The sequence below is a fragment of the Zophobas morio genome, unplaced genomic scaffold (assembly GCF_036711695.1).
Source record: "Zophobas morio isolate AGI-343-1 ecotype UQ-CSIRO unplaced genomic scaffold, CSIRO_AGI_Zmor_V1 ptg000040l, whole genome shotgun sequence".
NCBI classification, from domain to species: domain Eukaryota; kingdom Metazoa; phylum Arthropoda; class Insecta; order Coleoptera; family Tenebrionidae; genus Zophobas; species Zophobas morio.
The window spans coordinates 5370902-5392794 of NW_026972145.1; the positions used below are offsets into that span (position 1 = coordinate 5370902).

The 21893-nt window shown below is 36.9% G+C and overlaps 1 protein-coding gene across 3 annotated transcripts; it reads left to right on the forward strand.

Annotated features, from left to right (window-relative positions):
• The first annotated feature begins 1234 nt into the window (after positions 1–1234).
• On the forward strand, positions 1235–21459 carry LOC135140383 (mucin-2-like). 3 transcript variants are annotated; one of them, XM_064070890.1, is made up of 7 exons: positions 1235–1318; positions 10283–11021; positions 16401–18993; positions 19039–20491; positions 20546–20814; positions 20867–21018; positions 21068–21459. In XM_064070890.1, exons 2-7 carry the CDS (start codon positions 10293–10295, stop codon positions 21251–21253), a joined length of 5382 nt encoding a protein of 1793 aa, XP_063926960.1. In that variant the 5' UTR covers positions 1235–1318; positions 10283–10292; the 3' UTR covers positions 21254–21459. The 3 variants fall into 3 exon arrangements, with proteins under 3 accessions (XP_063926960.1, XP_063926959.1, XP_063926958.1); XM_064070889.1 differs by having other exon boundaries at positions 16401–18954; positions 18994–20491; XM_064070888.1 differs by having other exon boundaries at positions 16401–20491.
• The last annotated feature ends 434 nt before the right edge of the window (positions 21460–21893 follow it).

The window sequence follows — 21893 nt, forward strand, 5'->3', positions numbered from 1 at the left end:
TTCCATTTTTCGACTTTTCTATTTTCCGATTTTAGAATTTTTTATTTTTAGTTTCTTGGATTTTTTAATTTTTCGAAATCTCGAATTTCGAAATGTTGATTTTTCGGTTTTACGATTTCCAATTTTTGGATGTTCGAATTTTCGGTCTTCCGATTTTCGGATTTTCAATTTTTTTACTTTTTGACAAGAAAATGCGATGAAAAGCCACCAAAAACGTTTAAAAATGTCAACTAAAATAGCGACAAGAAAGCGACGAAAAAAAGACAAAAAAAACAAGGTAAAAAAAAGGCGACAAAAAGGAAAAAAAGAAACCAAAAACGTAAAAAAAACTGAGACAAAAAATGTCACGAAAAACACACCAAAAAAAGAATGAAAAAACAAAAGAGGAAAACAATAAAAAAACGACAAAATTACAAATAAAACCGGAAAAAAGTGAATAAAAGGTAACATGTGAAAAAAATCAATAAAAATGCCTTAAAGAAGTAAAATGCAAAGAAGAAAAAAAGACATCTAAAAAACCGTCACATAAAAAGCCAAAAAATCAATTAAAAAGCAATTAAAAAAAAGGCTTGAAAAAAGACGTTAAAAAGGGCGACAAAAAAAGGAAAAAAAATAGGATAAAAAGCCAAAAAATATGGAAAAAATGCAACAAAAAAACAATTAAAGAAGGTACAAAACAGGGAATAAAATAGCTATAAATAGATATCGACCATCGAAATATGGAAATTTTTTTATTTTTCATAAAAATTGAATTCTCAAGTAAATATTTCTAAAACCATGTTCCGGGACCACAAAAAGCTATATTTTATGAATCAGCGCCTTGAAATCTATATCCTAGAATTGTTTACGGATTTTTAGGCGAATTTTTCAAAATAAAAATTTTATAAACTCGTAAAATTTATTTTATCATATTTATTATTATTAAATTAAACACTCAGAAAACCATTCCTCCTTTCCTCCAACCCTCCAGTCAAGGGCCCGCAAATCCGCGCCGCCGGCCCTGCTTAAAAATCGAAAGTACCATCTAAATAGAACGGTTGAATAATCCGGTCGATCACACTTTTACTTTCCGAAGACTCATCACGCCTCATTATCACCATTTCTCGGGACCTTGAGCCGCGAAAAGCCCCATAAAACCGATCGGAATTTGATAAGCCCTCACCCTTCCTCCACCCGACCATGGTGGGACACCCATCGACCTGGCGAAGATCGCAAGATGCGCAAGGTATAAAGGTGATGAGCCAAAGCCGCCTCGGATCAGTGCTGCCTCCGAGTGTCCAGTGTAAACCGTCCGTTAGTTCAGTGTGCCGCGAATTACGTAAGTACGGAATACCATGAGTCCATGACCCGTCGGGGGCGGCTCGCCGCCTCACCGCCCGTCGAAGTCTCCGCGAAAATCCCGATAGTGAGAAATTTCTGGCTCAGAGTTGGCGCTGTTTTTTTCTCCACTATTTATTTTTTTTGTGTGGTGAGGAGCGCCGACCTTGACACCTTGAACCGGATCCTCTCCGATTAGAATACGAATTTTTTCGAAATGTCAATAGATGCTCCATTTATTGTCGTAAAAATGTCTTTCTAAACAAGTGGGCCCGAAGGTCGGCGTTGCATGAAGTGTTTTATAACAACTGGTTTCGACTTTACGGAGGATGTGCACTATGGAGACGCTGGATTTATGCGGTTTTGCAACGAGTAGAATAGCGATAATTTAGAAATTTGTATATGTCACCTTAACACCTGTTCCGAACTCTCGAGCTTTCGTTTTCTGGCCGAATTAACACAGGCGAATGCGATAATAGGCGAAGTGTGTCAAGTTCAAGACTTTTTTCTGAGTGATTGCTTTTCTTCGAGTCGGAGGAGATAAATGTCAGGACGTCGGTCCATTGTTTCTCTTTCATTGAGCCGGGCAATAAACAATGGGTTTGTTGAATATCGGATTTCAGCATCGAGTATCGGGTCGAGAATCTGAATGGGTTTTTTTGCGGTAAATGTCAGCGCGATGGTCTGTTAAGCGCGGCTCCTGGAGGTGGTGCTCGGAATGCGATAAATTGCTGGGATTATTGATTTTTGACAAGCGTGCTGGAAACGTGGTAATCGGTTAAACTGGCGGATTGCGGTTGATGGCGTGTAATTTTATTAGCATTATTACGCGGAGAAAAACGCTGCCGTTTTTTTCAGCTCTTTCTCTTTCAAAATGCCACGCTTCTTGAAAATATTTCACTGTATATTTTTTGAAAATATCAAAATTTTCCAGAACGTAGTTTTCTTAAAATGCGACTAACTAAAAAATTACAAGAATAAAAAAAAAAGTTTTCATATTTTTTTGAAAATAGTTTTGAAGTTATCATTTTACAAATTTTTGGAAATAAATGCCACACTTTCGTAATTTTTTTTCCCAAAAATTTTTCCAAATCGCAAGATTTCTAAAAATCGTGGAATATTCTGTGAGTCTCTAAGTTTTCTTTTTCTAAAATTCTATACTATTTGAAAATGTTAAAATTTTTGACGACTGTAATCTTTTTAAAATGCGTCAAAGTAAAAAGCGGGGGGGGAGCGTAATTACAAAATCCATATTTCCTGCTTTGAACACGTTTTAAGTTTCTTGTTGCGAAAAGATGACTACCAATATTAAGAAAAAAGGGCCAAATATAAGCCCCGCCCACCCACCCGATCTCAATCGTAATGACTTTCTTTATTCATCATGAGTCAAGATGAATAAAGAAAAAAAATTCTTATGTCTCTGCAAGAAATTATATTCAGTAAAAAATTGGTTCAAAATTATTTCGACAGAATTTTCCTCGCCTCTGAAATACAATAAAACAAAATCATTTTGAAATAATTCATAATTTAGAAAAAACTTAAAACACTTGGGACTAAGGAAAGTATAAAATAAGTAAAATTTGACTTTCAGAGAATTTAAAAAAAAATGTAATTTCTTTACAATTCCCTGGAATGCAATTTTTTTGGAAGTCAGAAAATATAGAAACATACAAATTTTACTTTCAAAGCTGAATTTCCTAGATTTTCAAAAAAATACTACAGAATTTTTCCAAAAATGGTACAATATTTTTTCAGCTTCTAGGTTTATCTTTTTTGTAAAATTCACATTTCTTTTTTTTTTTTAAATCACTTTGTAATAATCCAGAAATTGAAAAAATGTTAAAAATTTTGGATTAAAAGATAATAGAAAAACTAAAATTTCACTTCCAATACAGATTTTCGCAGATTTTCAAAAAATAACTGCAAAATTTTCTTAAATTTGAGTCATTTTTTTTTCTCCAACATTTTATTAAATCGCAAGTTTTCTAAAAATCGTGGAATATTTTGCAAGTTTTTCAGTTTTCCTTTTTGTAAAGGTCTAATTTTTCATGAAAATATTGAAAATTTCCATATACAGTCTTCTTAAAATTCGACAAACTAAAACAAATTCAACAATTTAAAAAAATCAAATTGTTCACAATTTTCAAAATAACTATTTTTTCGTGTTTTTCGAAAATAATTTGTAACGATTCAGAAATTGAAAAACAACTTTAATTTTTTAGGAAGTAAGAAAATACAGAAACCTCAAAATTTGGCTTTCAAAGCGAAGTTTCCCAAATTTTCAAAAAATATTACAGGATTTTCGTCAGTGTGAGTTATCTTTTTCTATAAAATTTTATAAAATCGCTGGATTCCAAAAATGGTAAAATATGTTTTCAGTTTCTAAGTTTATCTTTTTTGAAAAAAATTAACATTTCTTTTTTTTTTGAAAATCACTTTGTAATAATCCAGAAATTAAGAAAAAAGTAAACATTTTTTAAAAAGATAATAGAAAAACTAAAATTTCACTTCCAATACAGATTTTTGCAGATTCTCAAAAAATAATTGCAAAATTTTCGTACATTTGAGTCATTTTTTTTTCTATAAAATGTTATTAAATCGCAAGGTTTCTAAAAATCGTGGAATAATTTGTAAGTTTTTCAGTTTTCCTTTTTGTAAAGGTCTAATTTTTCATGAAAATATTGAACATTTCCATATACATAGTCTTCTTAAAATTCGACAAACTAAAACAAATTCAACAATTTAAAAAACTCAAAATGTTCATGATTTCTAAAATAACAATTTTTTCGTGTTTTTCGCAAATAATTTTGAAAAAATTCAGAAATTGAAAACAACTTTAATTTTTTGGAAGTAAGAAAATACAGAAACCTCAAAATTTGACTTTCAAAGCAAAATTTCTCAAATTTTCAAAAAAATATTACAGGATTTTCGTTGATTTAAGTTATCTTTTTCTATAAAATTTTATAAAATCACTAGATTCCAAAAATGGTAAAATATTTTTTCAGTTTCTAAGCTTATCTTTGTTGTAAAATTCACATTTCTTTTTTTTTGAAAATCACTTTGTAATAATCCAGAAATTAAAAAAAGTTAAAATTTTTGGATTAAAAAGATATTAGAAAAACTAAAATTTCACTTCCAATACAGATTTTCGTAGATTTTCAAAAAATAACTGCAAAATTTTCGTAAATTTGAAACATCTTTTTTCTCTAAGATTTTATTAAATCGCAAGGTTTCTAAAAATCGTGGAATATTTTGTAAGTTTTTCAGTTTTCCTTTTTGTAAAGGTCTAATTTTTCATGAAAATACTGAAAATTTCCATACATATAGTCTTCTTAAAATTCGACAAATTAAAACAAATTCAACAATTTAAAAAAATCAAATTGTTCACAATTTTCAAAATAACTATTTTTTCGTATTTTTCGAAAATAATTTTGAAACGATTCGGAAATTGAAAAAGAGCTTTATTTTTTTAGGAAGTAAGAGAATACAGGAACCTCAAAATTCGGCTTTCAAAGCAAAATTTCACAAATTTTCAAAAAAATACTACAGGATTTTCGTCAATGTGAGTTATCTTTTTCTATAAAATTTTATAAAATCTCTGGATTCCAAAAATGGTAAAATATTTTTTCAGTTTCTAAGTTTATCTTTTTTGTAAAATTCACATTTCTTTTTTTTTTGAAAATCACTTTGTAACAATCCAGAAATTAAAAAAAAGTTAAAATTTTTGGATTAAAAAGATATTAGAAAAACTAAAATTTCACTTCCAAAACAGATTTTCGCAGATTCTCAAAAAATAATTGCAAAATAATATTCGTAAATTTGACTTCTTTTTCTCTGAAATTATATAAAATCGCAAGGTTCCTAAAAATCGTGGAATATCAAAGTTTTTCAAATTAAAAAAAATCAGCAACATTTTTATTTCACTGATATCTTCCATTAAAATTTTATAAAATCGTACAACAATAAAACGATCAAATTAGATTTCAGTTTCGTTGAATAAATTATTTTTGTATTTTTGGAAAAACGCTGTCGTTTTTTTCAAGTCTTCCTCTTTTAAAATGCCACATTTCTTGAAAATATTTCACTGCTTGTGGATCTCAAAGTTTCTCTGTATATTTTTTTAGAATATTAAAATTTTCGAGAACGTAGTTTTTCTAATTCTAAGTTGTTTTCAATTTCCTGGAATACAATTTTTTCGTATTTTTTGAAAATCGTTTTGAAGTAATCAACATTTTAACAATTTTTGGAAATAAAAATATAGAAGAAATTAGACTTGACTTCCAAAAAACAGTTTCTTGCAGCACTTTCGTAAATTCTTTTACACAAAAATTTTTCAAAATCGCATGATTTCTAAAAATCGTGGAATATTCTGCGAGTCTCTGAGTTTTCTTTTTCGAAAATTCTATACTATTTGAAAATATTACAATTTTCGAGAACTGTAGTCTTCTTAAAATGCGTCAAACTAAAAAAACAATACAAGAATAATAAAAATCTAATTTGTTTTCAGTTTCCTGAAATCCGATTTTTTCACATTTTTTGGAGATCGTTTTGGAGTAATCATCAAATTAAAATAAAATCATTAAACATTTTTGAAAATCAAAATACAGAAAAAATTAGACTTGACCTCCAAAACACACTTTCGTAAATTCTTTTTCCCAGAAATTTATTACAATCGCAAGATTTCTAAAAATCGTGAAATAATCTGAAGTCTCTAAGTTTTCCTTTTTCTAAAATAAATTCTATACTATTTGAAAATATAAAAATTTTCGAGAATTGTAATCGTCTTAAAATACGAAAAAAAAAAATTGGCCGAAAGTTGTTTCGACAGAACTTCCCTAGCAATTTCATTATTGACAACATGTTATTCGAACACTAAAGAGTTTTTTTATACATTTTGATTTCCATAAGTTATTTTCCTCCTCATTTCCTTTTAACCAATTTCTGGACATACGTAACAATCTTTTCACGACAATAAAACGTTTAAACTAGTAAATTTTTGTCGGGAAACATCGATTTTACAATTAAGTTCCGCCCCTTGGTCTGACAACGAATGAAAAGTTCATCACAATTGAGCTTATTTTTTCCTTAACATGTAGGTATACTTTCCTTTCAACACCGTGTTATTTAACAACATGTTTCGTATAATAAGCATTTTGCAATAAACTCCGCCCTTTGGCTCACAACGAATAAAAACGTTACCACAACTGAAATGAGGGCGGATGGGCGGGGCTTATATTTTGCCCCTTTTTCCTTAATATACGTAGTCATCTTTCCACAACAAAAATTTAAGACAAATAACTATGTCTATTAAGGCATAATATAAGCCCCGCCCACCCACCCTGTCTCAGTTGTGACGCTTTTTCTTTGTTCGTCGTTAGCCAAGGGGGGCGGAGCGCAATTACAAAATCCATATTTCCTGCTTCGAACACGTTTTAAGGTTCTTGTTGCGAAAAGAAGAGTACGAATATTAAGAAAAAAGGCAAAATATAAGCCCCGCCCACCCACCCTGTCTCAATCGTGATGACTTTCTTTATTCTTGGTGAGGCAAGAGGGTGGAACTTAAAATCTTTATTTCTCTATAAGAAATTATTTTAAGTAAAAAATTGGTTTAAAGTTATTTTAACAGAATTTCCCTTGCCCCTGAAATACAAAAATTTGTAGAGAAGTGTATGGGGTAAAATTTACCATTTTAAACATGTTTTCAGTTTCTTGTTATGGAGAAAAAACAATATATATTAAGAAGAAAAAAAAATGCAAAACATATGCCCCACCCACCCACCCTGTCTCAGTTGTGACGCTTTTTCTTTGTTCGTCGTTAGCCAAGGGGGGCGGAGCGTAATTACAAAATCCAAGTTTCCTGTTTTGAACACGTTTGAAGTTTCTTGTTGGGAAAAGATGACTACGAATATTAAGAAAAAAGGGCAAAATATAAGCCCCGCCCACCCTCCCTGTCTCAATCGTGATGACTTTCTTTATTCATCGTGAGTCAAGAGGGTGAAGCTTAAAATCCTTATTTCTTTACAAGGAATGATCATGTAAAACAAAACAAAATAATTTTGGGATAATTCATAATTTAGTAAAAAACTTAAAACACTTGGGATTGAGGAAAATACAAAATAAGTAAAATCTGACTTTCAAAGCACGGTTAAAAAATTCTAATTTCTTTACAATTCCTTGGAATACAATTTTTTTGGAAGTAAGGAAAATACAGAAACATAGGAATTTGACTTCCAAAGCAGAGTTACTCAGATTTTCAAAAAAAATATCGTAAACTTGAATTCTGTTTTTCCGTAAAATTTTATAAAATCGCTAAAGAAAATACAGAAATTTTAAAATTTGACTTTCAAAGTAGAATTTCCTAGATTTTCAAAAAAACATTGAATGATTTTCATAAACTTGAGTTGTTTTTTTCTTATTGTTATAAAATCGCTAGATTCGAAACTTGTATAATATTTTTTACGTGTCTTAAGTTTACCTTTTTTGTAAAATTAATTAATTTTTAAGTAAGAAAATACAGTAACCTTAAAGTAGAATTTCCCACATTTTCAAAAAAAAAAACATTGCAAAATTTTCGTAAACTTGAGTTATCTTACTCTTTAAAATTTTATAAAATTGCTGGATTCAAAAAATGATAAAATAATTTTTAAGTTCCCAAGTTTATTTTTTTGGAAAATTCATATTTCTTGTTTTTTGAAAATCACTTTGGAATAATCCATAAATTAAAAAAAAACTTTAAAATTTTTGGAATAAAAGAATGTAGAAAAACTAAAATTTGACTCTCACAGAAAATTTTCGCAGATTCTCAAAAAATAACTGAAAATTTTCGTAAATTTCAGTCAACTTTTTTATCTAATAATTTATAAAGTTTCTAAAAATCATGCATATTTTGTTTTTCTTTTTGTAAAATTTTTATTTACATGAGTTATTTTTTTCTTTAAAATTTTATTAAAATCATTACCTTTTCTAAAATTCATATTTCTCGTTTTTTGAAAATTATTTTGAAATTATGTATAAATTAAAATTTTTGAATTAAAAAGATAATAGAAAAACTAAAATTTGATTTCCAAAGCAGTTTTTCCCAGATTCTAAAAAAATAATTGCACAATTTTTGTAAATTTGAGTCATCTTCTTCTCTAACATTTGAAACAATTCAGAAAATGAAAAAAAAGAACCAATTCAGAAAATGAAAAAAAAACAAATTTTTTTGAAGGTAAGAACATAGACACCTTAAAATTTGACTTTCAAACTAGAATTTCCTCCATTTAAAAAAAAAAACATTCCAAGATTTTCATAAACTTGAGTTATCTCTTTCTTCGAAATTTTATAAATCGCTGAATTCGAAAAATATAGTAAAATATTTTTTAAGTTTCTAAGTTTACCTTTTTTCCATAAATTAAAAAAAAAGTTCAAAATTTTTTCATTAAAAAGATAACAGAAAAACTAAAATTTGACTTCCAAAGTGTTTTCCCCAGATTCTAAAAAAATAACTGCAAAATTTTCGTAAATTTGATAAAATCGCAGTATTTCTTAAAATTGTGCAATATTTTGTAAGTTTTTCAGTTTTCCTTTTTGTATAGATCTAATTTTTCATGCAAATATTGGAAATTTCCGGACGTATAGTCATCTTAAAATTCGACAAACTAAAGTAGATTCAACAATTAAAAAAAATCAAATCGTTCACAGTTTCTTAAATTACCATTTTTCTTGTTTTTCGAAAATAATTTTGAAACAATCCAAACATTGAAAAGAAAATTAAATTGAAATTTTTTGGAAGTAAGAAAGTTCAGAAACCTTAGAATTTGACTTTGAAACTAGAATTTCCCACATTTTCAAAAAAAAAACATTGCAAGATTTTCATAAGCTTGAGTTTTCCTTTTCCCAAAATTTTATAAAATCTCTGGATTCGACAAACGGTAAAATATTTTTTAAGTTCTTCAGTTTACTTTGCAACACTTTTGTTTCACTGATCTTTTCCGTTAAAATTTTATAAAATCGTACAACAATAAAAAGATCAAATTAGATTTCAGTTTCGTTGAATAAATTGTTTTTTCTATTTTTGGAAAATCATCTTAAAATAATATAATCTATAAATTAAAAAAAAAATGTTTGCAATTAAGAAAGATAAAATTCCAAAACAGATTCTCAAAATTTCAAAAAAAGAAATATTTTGTAAATCTTACAGTTTTTTTTTAAAGTTCTTGTTTTTCTTGAAATTATTAAAATTTTCCAAGACTACAACAATAATCTTAAAATTTGCCAAAAAATTTTCGGAATTAAGAAAACCAAAAAAATCTAATTTGATATCCAAAATGCTTTTCCAAAATTTCGTAAGCTTTAATTTTTCTCTGCAAATTTCATAATCACGCAAACCTAAACCTCCGAGAAATCTTAATCACGAAATAATAATAAAATAACAAATTACTAAAGCTTCAATCTGTCACTACATAATTTGTATGCACCTATAGCCAATTTAAACACGACGTGCATTATTATTGACCTTTTGCAACAATAAATAGCAAACCTGAGAAAATTTATGCATCAAGATTAAATATTTACATGCATTTCTCCCATAATGGTGGTGTCCAATAATAAATAAACCCGACGAACGCAGCTCAAAAAATAAAAATAATAGCTATTTACGTCCACCTTTGACTAGATAATCGCTGGCACGTTTTCCACTTAACCGCTGACATTCAGCGAATTTCAAAACGTTTCCCAAATTAGATTAATACTGGAAATTAGAAATTCCGCGCTGATTAATGTTTACACAGATCTGCAATTATCCCTGAAAGTAGGAGCGACACAGCGGTGACGTCAGTCACATTGACATGCAGCGCCACCTCGATTCCCTTTTACGTTTAAATTTTGGCACGTCGTCGCTAATTAATTTCCACTTTAAACCTCAATTTGATGAATCTTACTTTTACCACCATTTCACCGAAAATTTTTACTTTTACTCTTTTAGATAAATTACCATGTCTGCGCTCCTCCTGGTGGGGGTTCTAGTCATAGCATCCACGTCAGCGGATGTCAAACACGTACTAGACGGCTCGGCACACCCCCCCGACCCCAACTCCATCTCCCCCCACGCCGTCAACCACCTCGCCACCCAGTACTGGTGGATGGACGCCGACTCCCCCCTCAAGGCCGCCTACGACTACTACAAGCGATGCGCCGCCAAGAACAACTGCGTGTCGCCGGTGGACCCCGCCGCCCCGCCGCCGCAGCCCTTCGTCCCCACGGTCAACATCAACGTGAAGAAGAACCCCTTCCTCAACGGCGACTTCAACTCCCAGAGCGGCAACGCCGCCTACAACGACAAGCCTAAGATCGATATTAAGAAGAACCCGTTCCTGAACGGGGCGGTGCTGACGGCGGGAGACGGCGCCCCCGTTACCAAGGACGTGGGCGGCTTCCTGGGGGTGCAGCCGGCGCAGCCCTTCGGGAAGAAGCCGGGATTTGCCACGACGCACCCGCTGGAACAGAAGGACAAGAAGCCTGGGTTCGCGACGACGCACCCTCTGGAGCAGAAGGACAAGAAGCCTGGGTTCGCCACGACGCACCCGCTGGAGAAGGGCGCGCTGATTTTCGACAACGTCACGGTGGAGTGCAAGGGCAAAGGGTTCGCTTGTGTGGAGAAGAGCGAGTGTTTGAATGGAGTGGTCAACACGAACGGAGAAGGAATTCTTCAGGTCAGGAGTGACGTAAGTGTTCAATGTAAATAGTTTGGGTAATCGGTTGAAAGATATTTGATTTGCGGGATGTGCTAATGACGCAAGGTTAATGAAAACGGCCGAGGTGAAGAAAGAGGTTTGCTTTGCAATTATGGGGGTTCGGGTTTTTTTAAATATCAGGGACTGTTTGTTGCTATTTTTGGAAGTGATGCGAAAAAATGTATTCTAGAAGAATTTATGGGGAATTGTTGACTGAAGAGGTGGTGGGGAGAGTTCGAAAATGAGTTTTCGTAACAACCCTAAAATTTCTTCTTTAAGTACGGACCTGACTTTCGACTTGAAGAAGTGTTCGCAAACTGAAAAAAACTCGAACCAATTGAGGAACAATTTTGGATAGAATTTTTGTTCAGAAGTTAATTTTTGCCACTTTCTTATATATTTATTTTTTTATGAAATTGACATTTTTTTAAGATCTTTTTTTTCTAAAGATACTAATATTTCTTCTTCGAATTGTTAATTTTCTTCAAAATTGTTAGATTTCTTCTTTAAATTAGGACTTTTATAAAATTTTTATTTTCTTCTTGAAGAACTGTCCGTAAACTGAAAAAAAATGAAAATTGGTGAACGATTTTGGATATAATTTCTTAGAAAGTTGACTCAAAATCTTGAAATCTTTTCCACTTTCTTCTTCATTTTCAGAAGAGATTGATAATATTTTTAAAGATTTTGCTTTTATTTCTCCTAATTCTGATATTTCTTCTCAGAGTTGTTCATTTTCTTCAAAATCGTTAGATTTCTTCTTTAAATTAGGACTTTTATAAAAATTTTGATCTTCTTCTTGAAGAACTGTCCGTAAATTGAAAATAAAATGAAAATTGGTGAACGATTTTGGATATAATTTCTTAGAACGTTGACTCAAAATCTTGAAATCTTTTCCACTTTCTTCTTCATTTTCTGAAGAGATAGACAATATTTTTAAAGATTTTGCTTTTATTTCTCCTGATTCTGATATTTCTTCTCAGAATTGTTTATTATCTTCAAAATCGTTAGATTTCTTCTTGAAATTAGGACTTTTATAAAATTTTGATTTTCTTCTTGAAAAACTGTCCGCAAACTGAAAAAAAAATGAAAATTGGTGAACGATTTTGGATATAATTTCTTAGAATGTTGACTCAAAATCTTGAAATCTTTTCCACTTTCTTCTTCATTTTCAGAAGAGATTGATAATATTTTTAAAGATTTTGCTTTTGTTTCTCCTGATTCTGATATTTCTTCTCAGAATTGTTTATTATCTTCAAAATCGTTAGATTTCTTCTTGAAATTAGGACTTTTATAAAATTTTGATTTTCTTCTTGAAGAACTGTCCGCAAACTGAAAAAAAATGAAAATTGGTGAACGATTTTGGATATAATTCCTTAGAATGTTGATTCAAAATCTTGAAATCTTTTCCACTTTCTTCTTCATTTTCAGAAGAGATTGATAATATTTTTAAAGAATTTGCTTTTATTTCTCCTGATTCTGACATTTCTTCTCAGAATTGTTTATTATCTTCAAAATCGTTAGGTTTCTTCTTCAAATTAGGACTTTTATAAAATTTTGATTTTCTTCTTGAAAAACTGTCCGTAAACTGAAAAAAAAATGAAAATTGGTGAACGATTTTGGATATAATTTCTTAGAATGTTGACTCAAAATCTTGAAATCTTTTCCACTTTCTTCTTCATTTTCAGAAGAGATTGATAAAATTTTTAAAGATTTTGCTTTTATTTCTCCTGATTCTGATATTTCTTCTCAGAATTGTTTATTATCTTCAAAATCGTTTGATTTCTTCTTTAAGTTAGGACTTTTATAAAATTTTGATTTTCTTCTTGAAAAACTGTCCGCAAACTGAAAAAAAAATGAAAATTGGTGAACGATTTTGAATATAATTTCTTAGAATCTTGAGTCAAAATCTTGAAATCTTTTCCACTTTCTTCTTCACTTTCAAAAGAGATTGATAATATTTTTAAAGATTTTGCTTTTATTTCTCCTGATTCTGATATTTCTTCTCAGAATTGTTTATTATCTTCAAAATCGTTAGATTTCTTCTTCAAATTAGGACTTTTATAAAAATTTTGATCTTCTTCCTGAAGAACTGTCCGTAAATTGAAAAAAAAAACTTAAAATTGGCCAACAATTATTATTGATAAAAGTTCTCTAGAATTTTGACTCAAAATCTTGATATCCTTTTGACTTTCTTCTTCATTTTTTGAAGAGATTGACAATGTTTTTAAAGATTTTGCTTCTATTTCTCCTAATTCTGTCATTTCTTCTCAGGATTGTTCATTTTCTTCAAAATCGTTAGATTCCTTCTTTAAAATGGGACTTTTATAAAAATTCTGATCTTCTTCTTGAAGAACTGTCCGTAAATTGAAAAAAAAAAAAAACTTAAAATTGGCCAACAATTATTAATAAAAGTTCTCTAGAATTTTGACTCAAAATCTTGATATCCTTTTGACTTTCTTCTTCATTTTTTGGAGAGATTGACAATGTTTTTAAAGATTTTGCTTTTATTTCTCTTGACTGACATTTTTTTTTTTCAGAATTCTTTAAATTTCTTCTTTAAATTGGACTTTTCTAAAAAATTTTGACTTTCTTATATATTGTCTGAAGAGATTAACAATTTTTTCATGATCTTGCCTTTATTTTGTCAATGTACTTTTGACATTTCTTCTCAGAATTTTTAATTATCTTCACATCTAAATTTTTTTCTTTAAATACGGACTTTTCTGAAAATCTTGATATCTTTTCCCACTTTCTCATTTTTTTAAAACGATTGCCTTTATTTCTTAAGATACTGTCATTTCTTCCCGGAATTTTTCATTTTCGTCGCAATTTTAGATTTCTTTTTCGAACAGGACTTTTCTGAGAATTCTTAGAAAGTATCTTATTTGCCAAAATCGGTCTTATTTTACCAGGTACTAGCCCCGCCCACCCGCCCTCTCTTGTCTTAGAGAGTATGTCATTCGCCAAAATCAGTCTTATCTTAGCATTTGCTAGCCCCGCCCACCCACCCTCTCTTTTGAAGAACTATCTACAAACAGAAAAAACCAATTGGGAAATGATTTTGGATGAAATTGTTTCAAAATCTTTGTATCTTTTCCACTTTCTGATTTATGTTTTGAAGAAATCGACATTTTTGTTAAGATCTTGCTTTTCTTTCGAAGGATATTGGCATTTCTTCTCAGAACGGTTAATTTTCTCCACAATCTTCAGATTTCTTCTTTAAATCGATACATTTCTGAAAATCTTGACCGACTTTCTTCTCAAGTACGAAAAATTCCAACTAATTGACGAACTATTTTGGACAACAATTTTCTTAGAATTTTAATTCAAACTACTAACCAACCAATTTTTTAAACTTTCATAAACAACTTTGCTTTACGGATCTCCAAACATCACTTCTGAATCGTCATTACTCATTAACAAAAAACAAGCCTTTAAAACCACACTCAAAACAAAGCCCGACCCCGACTTTCACACAAAAACCCATCCTCGGGCGCTTTACAAACCAAAACACATGCATGCATCCAGTCACGAATGCCACGAATTTAAAAAATGCCAAGACTCGCTCAAATTTATTCAACAATTTATTAAACTCCTTAATTTCTTTATTTAGCTAATGAAGACTTCACGGTCCCCGGAATGTCCGTCAATTTAATAAATGCGCAATTTTATTTACTGAAAATGAGCACAGAGTAACGAGAAAAGAATTTATGCAAAATTGCTTATCCAACTTTGTATCGTCACGTACTTTGCGGCGAATTCCGACACACAAAAAAATAAATAAAATAAAATAAAAGTAAGAGAGTAATTTTGGCAGTGATTGCTAATCGCGTATTTATAATAATTACTGCAACGCATGAGCGTGGTATTAACTCTTAGTGGCATTTGAATCTAGTTCTTTTAAAAGCTCTAAGTTTAATTACGTCATGTTCACAGAGATTCGCTCGTTTAGCGGACGAAAGTTATTTGCGGTGTGGCAATCTCTTAATTACCATGTACATAACGTTCATCACAGATTGTCGAGAGTTTGTTTTTTTTATCAGCCAGAAATCCGCAAGAGTGCGATTTTGCTAAAATTAATTAACGGTCATAAAAATGTGTCAAAACACGAATTTATTATAGCATAAACAAACTTTTGTTGTAACCTTTCTCCACAATAAGAACTTCACCGGGAGCGCGTTCTCACGAATCAACTAGCACACATTTATATAACTTTTAACTATGGAGGAAAAATAAATCATCTCTGATAAAAAATAGAGAGAATAGAAACCCCAGGCGAGTGCAAAAACCAGAATTCAAATGAGTCATGACATTTACGAACCAATTTTCCAAATTTGACGACATTCCAGTAAGAATCGATTTTGACGAGACGAACCATCCTTGATTTTTATAGCCCCGATGATGCAAGCATTTTCGTGGAAATGTCACGATCAAGCGAAGATGCGTTCTAGAATTCGAGTGTTGTAATTACAAATTCGATTTTTAAGAACGGTCATGAAATAAAGCAAGTGGTATTTCAATTACAAATGTTAATCAGATTTGCGCAACCACTTAGTGAGTGACCACTATAAACCGCGGATTTTCTTCAAAGATCAAAGTGACAAAAACGCGTGTATCACACAATAACATTGTGTAATAAATGCTCGGAATACCGATGACGAAACCCTCCTGAATCAACAGTTCGGGCGCCGCCACTGACCGTCTCCTTGTGACAATCATTTTCGCAAATAATCAAGCCGTGTTACGCAACGCCTTTAAAACGTTTAAATTAATAGAAACGCGGCATTTAAGAATGCGTTTTATTTACCGCACCGGCTACCGATTACGACGGAGGGTCAGAGGTCCCCAATTTCCCTCAAATCGGCGCCTCTTTCTCCGTGACGTAACCTAAAAATCCATTGTCAGGTTGGCTAATTGCATCTGGCTTAATATTTCAAAATGACGGCGCAAAAGAGCCACCTTTTGAACCCCGGAGGTCAAATAAGTGACAACATGCTGAGATGGCCTAATCAATTTTGTAACGGCGTTATCTAATCCTCAAAACGCAGGGACGTATTCTCGAATTTCTCGCCCACGATGACTTGGCGCAATCCGCGCGTTGCGTAAGAGATCTTAGAGATTTCACTCATTGTGGCGTCCAGCCACCCACGAAAGCGAAGCGGCTTGACCCAAAAACGTCCTTGACTTTGTCTACCGGGGAAAGTGCGGAAGTCATCCCCGAGTCGTGACAGAAAGTCTATGTTCGAGAGAAATGTACCAAGTGTGAGATAATCTAGTCATCGTTTCGTTTCCTTAATTTTTCGAGTACTTTTTCAAAAGGGGCGAGGGAAGTTCTATCGAAATAACCTTGGACCAATTTCACTCTAGGTGAGCTACTGCCGCGAGGACACGGAGGTGTGCTGCCAGATGAACAATCTCAACGAAATTACTGCGGGGAAGAGCTCCACGATCAAGTTCGCCGGAGGTTCGGGCTTCAGTCCGGGCCTCATCCACGTGCAGCCGCAGCCCGATATCATCTTCGCCGGAGAGCACGGCCACCACTCGAGCTCCACGTCCAAGTCCATCCGAGATACCTCTCTCAGTCCCAACTCTGTCTTTTCTAGCACTGTAGACTACAGCGACACGCAGTTCGACAGTAACGTGCGCTTCGCGTCCACTTTCCAAGGACCGGGGTACCTGCCTCCGGTGGGTCCGAGCACCCCTGCCCCCAGACCCTTCGAAACTAAGCAGCCTAATATCAACCAACAGTACTTCCCGAGCAGGCCCTCCACTCAGAAATATATTCCGCCTGCTCCCACCACTCCCCGGCCCGCCCCCTCCACGACTTACAGGCCGGCGCCGTCGGCGACGACTCCCGCGTACAGGCCCCCGGCCCCTTCCACTACCTTCAGGCCCGCCCCGCCTGTGACCTTCAGGCCGGCGCCTTCTACTTCTTACAGGCCACCGGTTACGTTTAAACCCGCCCCAACTACCAGCAGGGAGTATTTGCCTCCGAGGCCGTCCACTCCGAGACCGACTACCACGAATAATCAGTATGTACCACCCTATCAGCCGAGTGTCACTCCACAAAAACCATATCAGCCAAGCGTGACACCACAAAAACCATATCAGCCAAGCGTGACACCACAAAAACCATATCAGCCGAGTTTCACCACTCAGAGGCCATATCAGCCAAGTGTCACTCAGAAACCATATCAGCCGAGTTTCACTACACAGAGGCCATATCAACCGAGTGTCACTCAGAAACCATATCAACCGAGTTTCACTACACAGAAGCCATATCAACCGAGTGTCACTCAGAAACCATATCAACCAAGCGTGACACCACAAAAACCATATCAGCCGAGCGTGACGCCACAAAAACCATATCAGCCGAGTTTCACCACTCAGAGGCCATATCAGCCAAGTGTCACTCAGAAACCATATCAGCCGAGTGTGACACCACAAAAGCCATATCAGCCGAGTGTCACTCCACAAAAACCATATCAGCCGGCGATAACTACACAGAGGCCATACCAACCGAGCATTACACCTCAGCAACCGTACAGACCCAGCGTGACTCCTCAGAAACCGTACCAGCCCAGTATAACTCCCCAGAAACCCTACCAGCCGACCACACCTCGTCCGTTCCAACCGTCCTATCAACCATCGTATCAACCATCTTATCAACCTACCACGTCTAGACCCACAACCAGTAGGGAGTACCTTCCTCCGAGACCTTCGGCACCGTTCGTCCCTCAACCGTCCACTCCTAGGCCTAATCCTTTCATAACGCAACCCACGACTCCTAGGCCCACGTACCAGCAACCGCAGACCAAACCCCCGAGTTATAAGTATCCTAGTCCCAGCGGACCGACGACGTACCCTAGGCCAACTCCAGGTCCTTCGTTCACGCAACCTAGACCAACCCCAGGCCCTTCGTACTCGCAACCAACCTTCACGCAACCTAGACCAACCCCAGGCCCTTCGTACTCGCAACCAACCTTCACACAACCTAGACCAACCCCAGGCCCTTCGTACTCCCAGCCGACATTTACACAACCTAGACCAACACCAGGTCCTTCGTTCACGCAGCCTCGACCAACACCAGGTCCTTCGTATTCTCAACCAACTTTCACTCAGCCTAGACCAACTCCAGGACCTTCATACTCTCAACCAACTTTCACACAACCTAGACCAACTCCAGGTCCTTCGTACTCTCAACCGACGTTCACGCAGCCTAGACCAACTCCAGGTCCTTCGTTCACGCAGCCTCGACCAACCCCAGGCCCGTCGTACTCTCAACCAAGTTTCACACAACCTAGACCAACTCCAGGTCCTTCGTACTCTCAACCGACGTTCACGCAGCCTAGACCAACTCCAGGTCCTTCGTTCACGCAGCCTAGACCAACTCCAGGTCCCTCGTACTCTCAACCAACCTTCACGCAACCTAGACCAACCCCAGGTCCTTCGTTCTCTCAGCCGACCTTCACACAACCTAAGCCTACTCCAGGTTATCAGTACCCGACGCCGCGCCCTCAGACCAGGCCCACGCCGCCTCCGTTCAGACCGACGCCTTCCATTCCCAAGTTCCCGAGCTCTCCACAATTCCCAAGCCAGACGTCCCCGCAGCCTAGACCCACACCGCCGCCAGGAAACACCGGCTACCAATATCCCACGCCTAGTATCCCGTTCCCCAGTCCGAGCCCCCAGCCTAGGCCGACTCCACGTCCGCAGTATCCGAGCCCGAGCCCGCCGCAACCTAGACCCCCAGCTCCTAAGTACCCCAGTCCGAGCCCTCCACAACCTAGACCTCCAGCGCCACAATTCCCAAGCCCGAGTCCCCCGCAACCCAGACCTCCAGTTCCACAGTTCCCGAGCCCGAGCCCCCCGCAACCTAGACCTCCAGTTCCACAATACCCAAGCCCCAGCCCTCCACAACCTCGACCCCCAGTTCCACAGTTCCCGAGCCCTCCACAACCTAGACCTCCAGTTCCACAATATCCAAGCCCTAGCCCTCCACAACCTAGACCACAATTCCCGAGTCCCTCACAACCTAGACCACAATTCCCCAGCCCCAGCCCTCCACAACCTAGACCGCAATTCCCTAGCCCCAGCCCTCCACAACCTAGACCGCAATTCCCTAGCCCCAGCCCGCCACAACCTAGACCGCAATTCCCCAGCCCCAGCCCTCCACAACCTAGACCGCAATTCCCTAGCCCCAGCCCGCCACAACCTAGACCGCAATTCCCCAGTCCCAGCCAGCCACAACCTAGACCGCAATTCCCCAGCCCGACTTCCCCACCTAGGCCCACGCCGCCTCCAGGAAACACCGGATACCAGTACCCCACTCCCAGTATCCCGTTCCCCAGTCCGAGCCCCAGCTCCCCACGCCCCAATCCGTTCATTCCGCAGTCGACGCCATCTCCGCCCAGCTTCATTCAACCATCTACGCCTTCCAGACCATACCAACCCAGTACGCCGAAACCGTACCAACCCAGTACGCCAGCCCCTAGACCGTACCAACCCAGCACGCCGGCTCCAAGACCGTACCAACCCAGTACACCGGCTCCAAGACCGTACCAACCCAGCACGCCGGCTCCAAGACCGTACCAACCCAGTACGCCGGCCCCCAGACCGTACCAACCCAGTACGCCGGCCCCCAGACCGTACCAACCCAGCACGCCGAAACCGTACCAGCCGCAGCCTACGCCAGCCCCTAACCCAGCCGGCGGCTACGACTACCCCAAGCCCACCCCGTCGTTCGGGTACCCGTCGACCTCGCGCCCCGTCTTCGGAAACAGCAACGTCAACAACCAGTACATCCCGCCCCCGAAGAAGCCCGGAGATAACCCCGACCAGAGCTACGAAGCCGCTAACGTAGACGGCGCTTTCGTGCGCCCCACGACACCGAGGACGTCGTTCCAGGGCGAGCTCAACACAGCACCGCCCCCGGGTTGCGCCGCCGCCCTGAAGTGCGTCCAAGAGATCTACTGTACGGCGGAAGGAGTGATTTCCCCAGTTCCTGTAGTGTTGACCAAAGAGCAAGAGTTGAGTAGAGTACCGACGACGGTGTGCCAGGACACAGAATCGGGGATCATCGGCAAGTGTTGTCGCGACCCCAACTACAAGGACCCCTGGCCGTCAGCGAACCTGGTGGACGGCGTCGACGACGGACAGTACAAGGAGGACAATAACTTTGGACAGTACTCGCCGGATCTGCAGCGGCCGGTGCGGTCGGACAAAGGGGGGCCACGACAAGATTTTTCGAGTACGAGGAACACGAACGTGGAGGTGCAACCCACGTGTGGGGAGCGTCACAAGAACACCAATCCTCCAGGTCCTGGACCTTTGGACGTCAACTTCGCGGAGATCCCGTGGCAAGCGATGATTTTGAGGGACTCGAATAGGAGTTTGTTGTGCGGGGGGGCTATCATTAGGAGGGACGCAGTCCTCACGGCGGCTCACTGCATAGAAGGGTACTTCCACCACAATAATAATAATTAATCCAATAATAAACAATTTGTCTCCAGGATAGAAACCAGCGATATTTTGATCAAAGGAGGAGAATGGAAGCTGGGGATCGACGAAGAACCTTTACCCTTCCAGATCGTGAAGGTGTCGGTAGTGGTACGACACCCGCAGTACCAAAAGGGATCCTTCGTCAACGACTTGGCTCTCCTCATCCTGGAGGAGAAGCTGCGGCCTGCCAAGAACATCGGGACGGTGTGTTTGCCGCCTCCGAACCAGATACCCACCAAGAACTGTATAGCAACCGGCTGGGGCAAGAGAATCCTCCAACGTGAGTACTCCGAGTCATAAATTCGGCGTCACTTTACCGATTTAAGTTGCAGTTCACGCAAAGGGGGCTATTATGCATTCGATAGACGTTAAGATCATGGACAACCAGCAATGTCAAGAGACTCTAGCCAATACATTCCAACACGCGTCGAGCAACTACAGTCCGAACACGCTCTGTGGCTACTCGGATATCGACCAATGCAGGGTTTGTATTATATTGGTAGTACTCGACACGGTTTGACTGTTCGTTGTAGGTTGACTACGGAAGCGCTCTAGCTTGTTCCGACGGGAATCAGTACACACTTTCTGGTATCTACGCCTGGGACACGGGATGTAAGCAGAAGGGACAGATCGGTGGTTATGTGGCTCCCGACGTCGATTGGATAGAAAGCACGCTGGCTAAGCCAGTCCGAGAACTCAAGCTAATCGAACAAAACTAAAATAGATGTCTTTTGTAAATATTGTTAAAAATCAGGGACAACGAAATTTTTAGGAACGGTTAAGTATTTAAAACTGCCATATGAAGTGGATCGTGTAATTTAATTTTTAAATGTACTTTACTTTTGTATTTAATTAGTGCTGGAATACTCAGTGTACTGTATAGCTGTAGCTATTTATAACGATGTGGTATAAATAAAAAACTTTTAATATTATCGGGTTTGTTGTTTCTTTTCAAGTTTTTTGAGTCATAACCATCATAGAATCGCTTGAAAATTCGCACATGGATAAAACATCACTTTTTACAGGCCACAGAGTCATTACATGTTTGTTAGTGGTACAATCTATTGTTAAGGAAATTAACTTTTACGCAATGAGGTATGTACTATCATAAAAACGAATTAAAACTGGGGAACTATAATATTTTTACTCCACTCAGGATCCTGAATTCAATACACATGATTACTAAAAATTCATTGTAGTATTATTGTTAATATATATTTTGCTTTGTTAACTAATAATAATAATAAACATATTTATAACAATAATAAAAAATATATAAAATATAGCTTTTGTTTAACACGTATAAGTAGCTAAGTGTATCTACTACTTATCCCAGAAAGGAGGTGTTTTAAAAAAGCC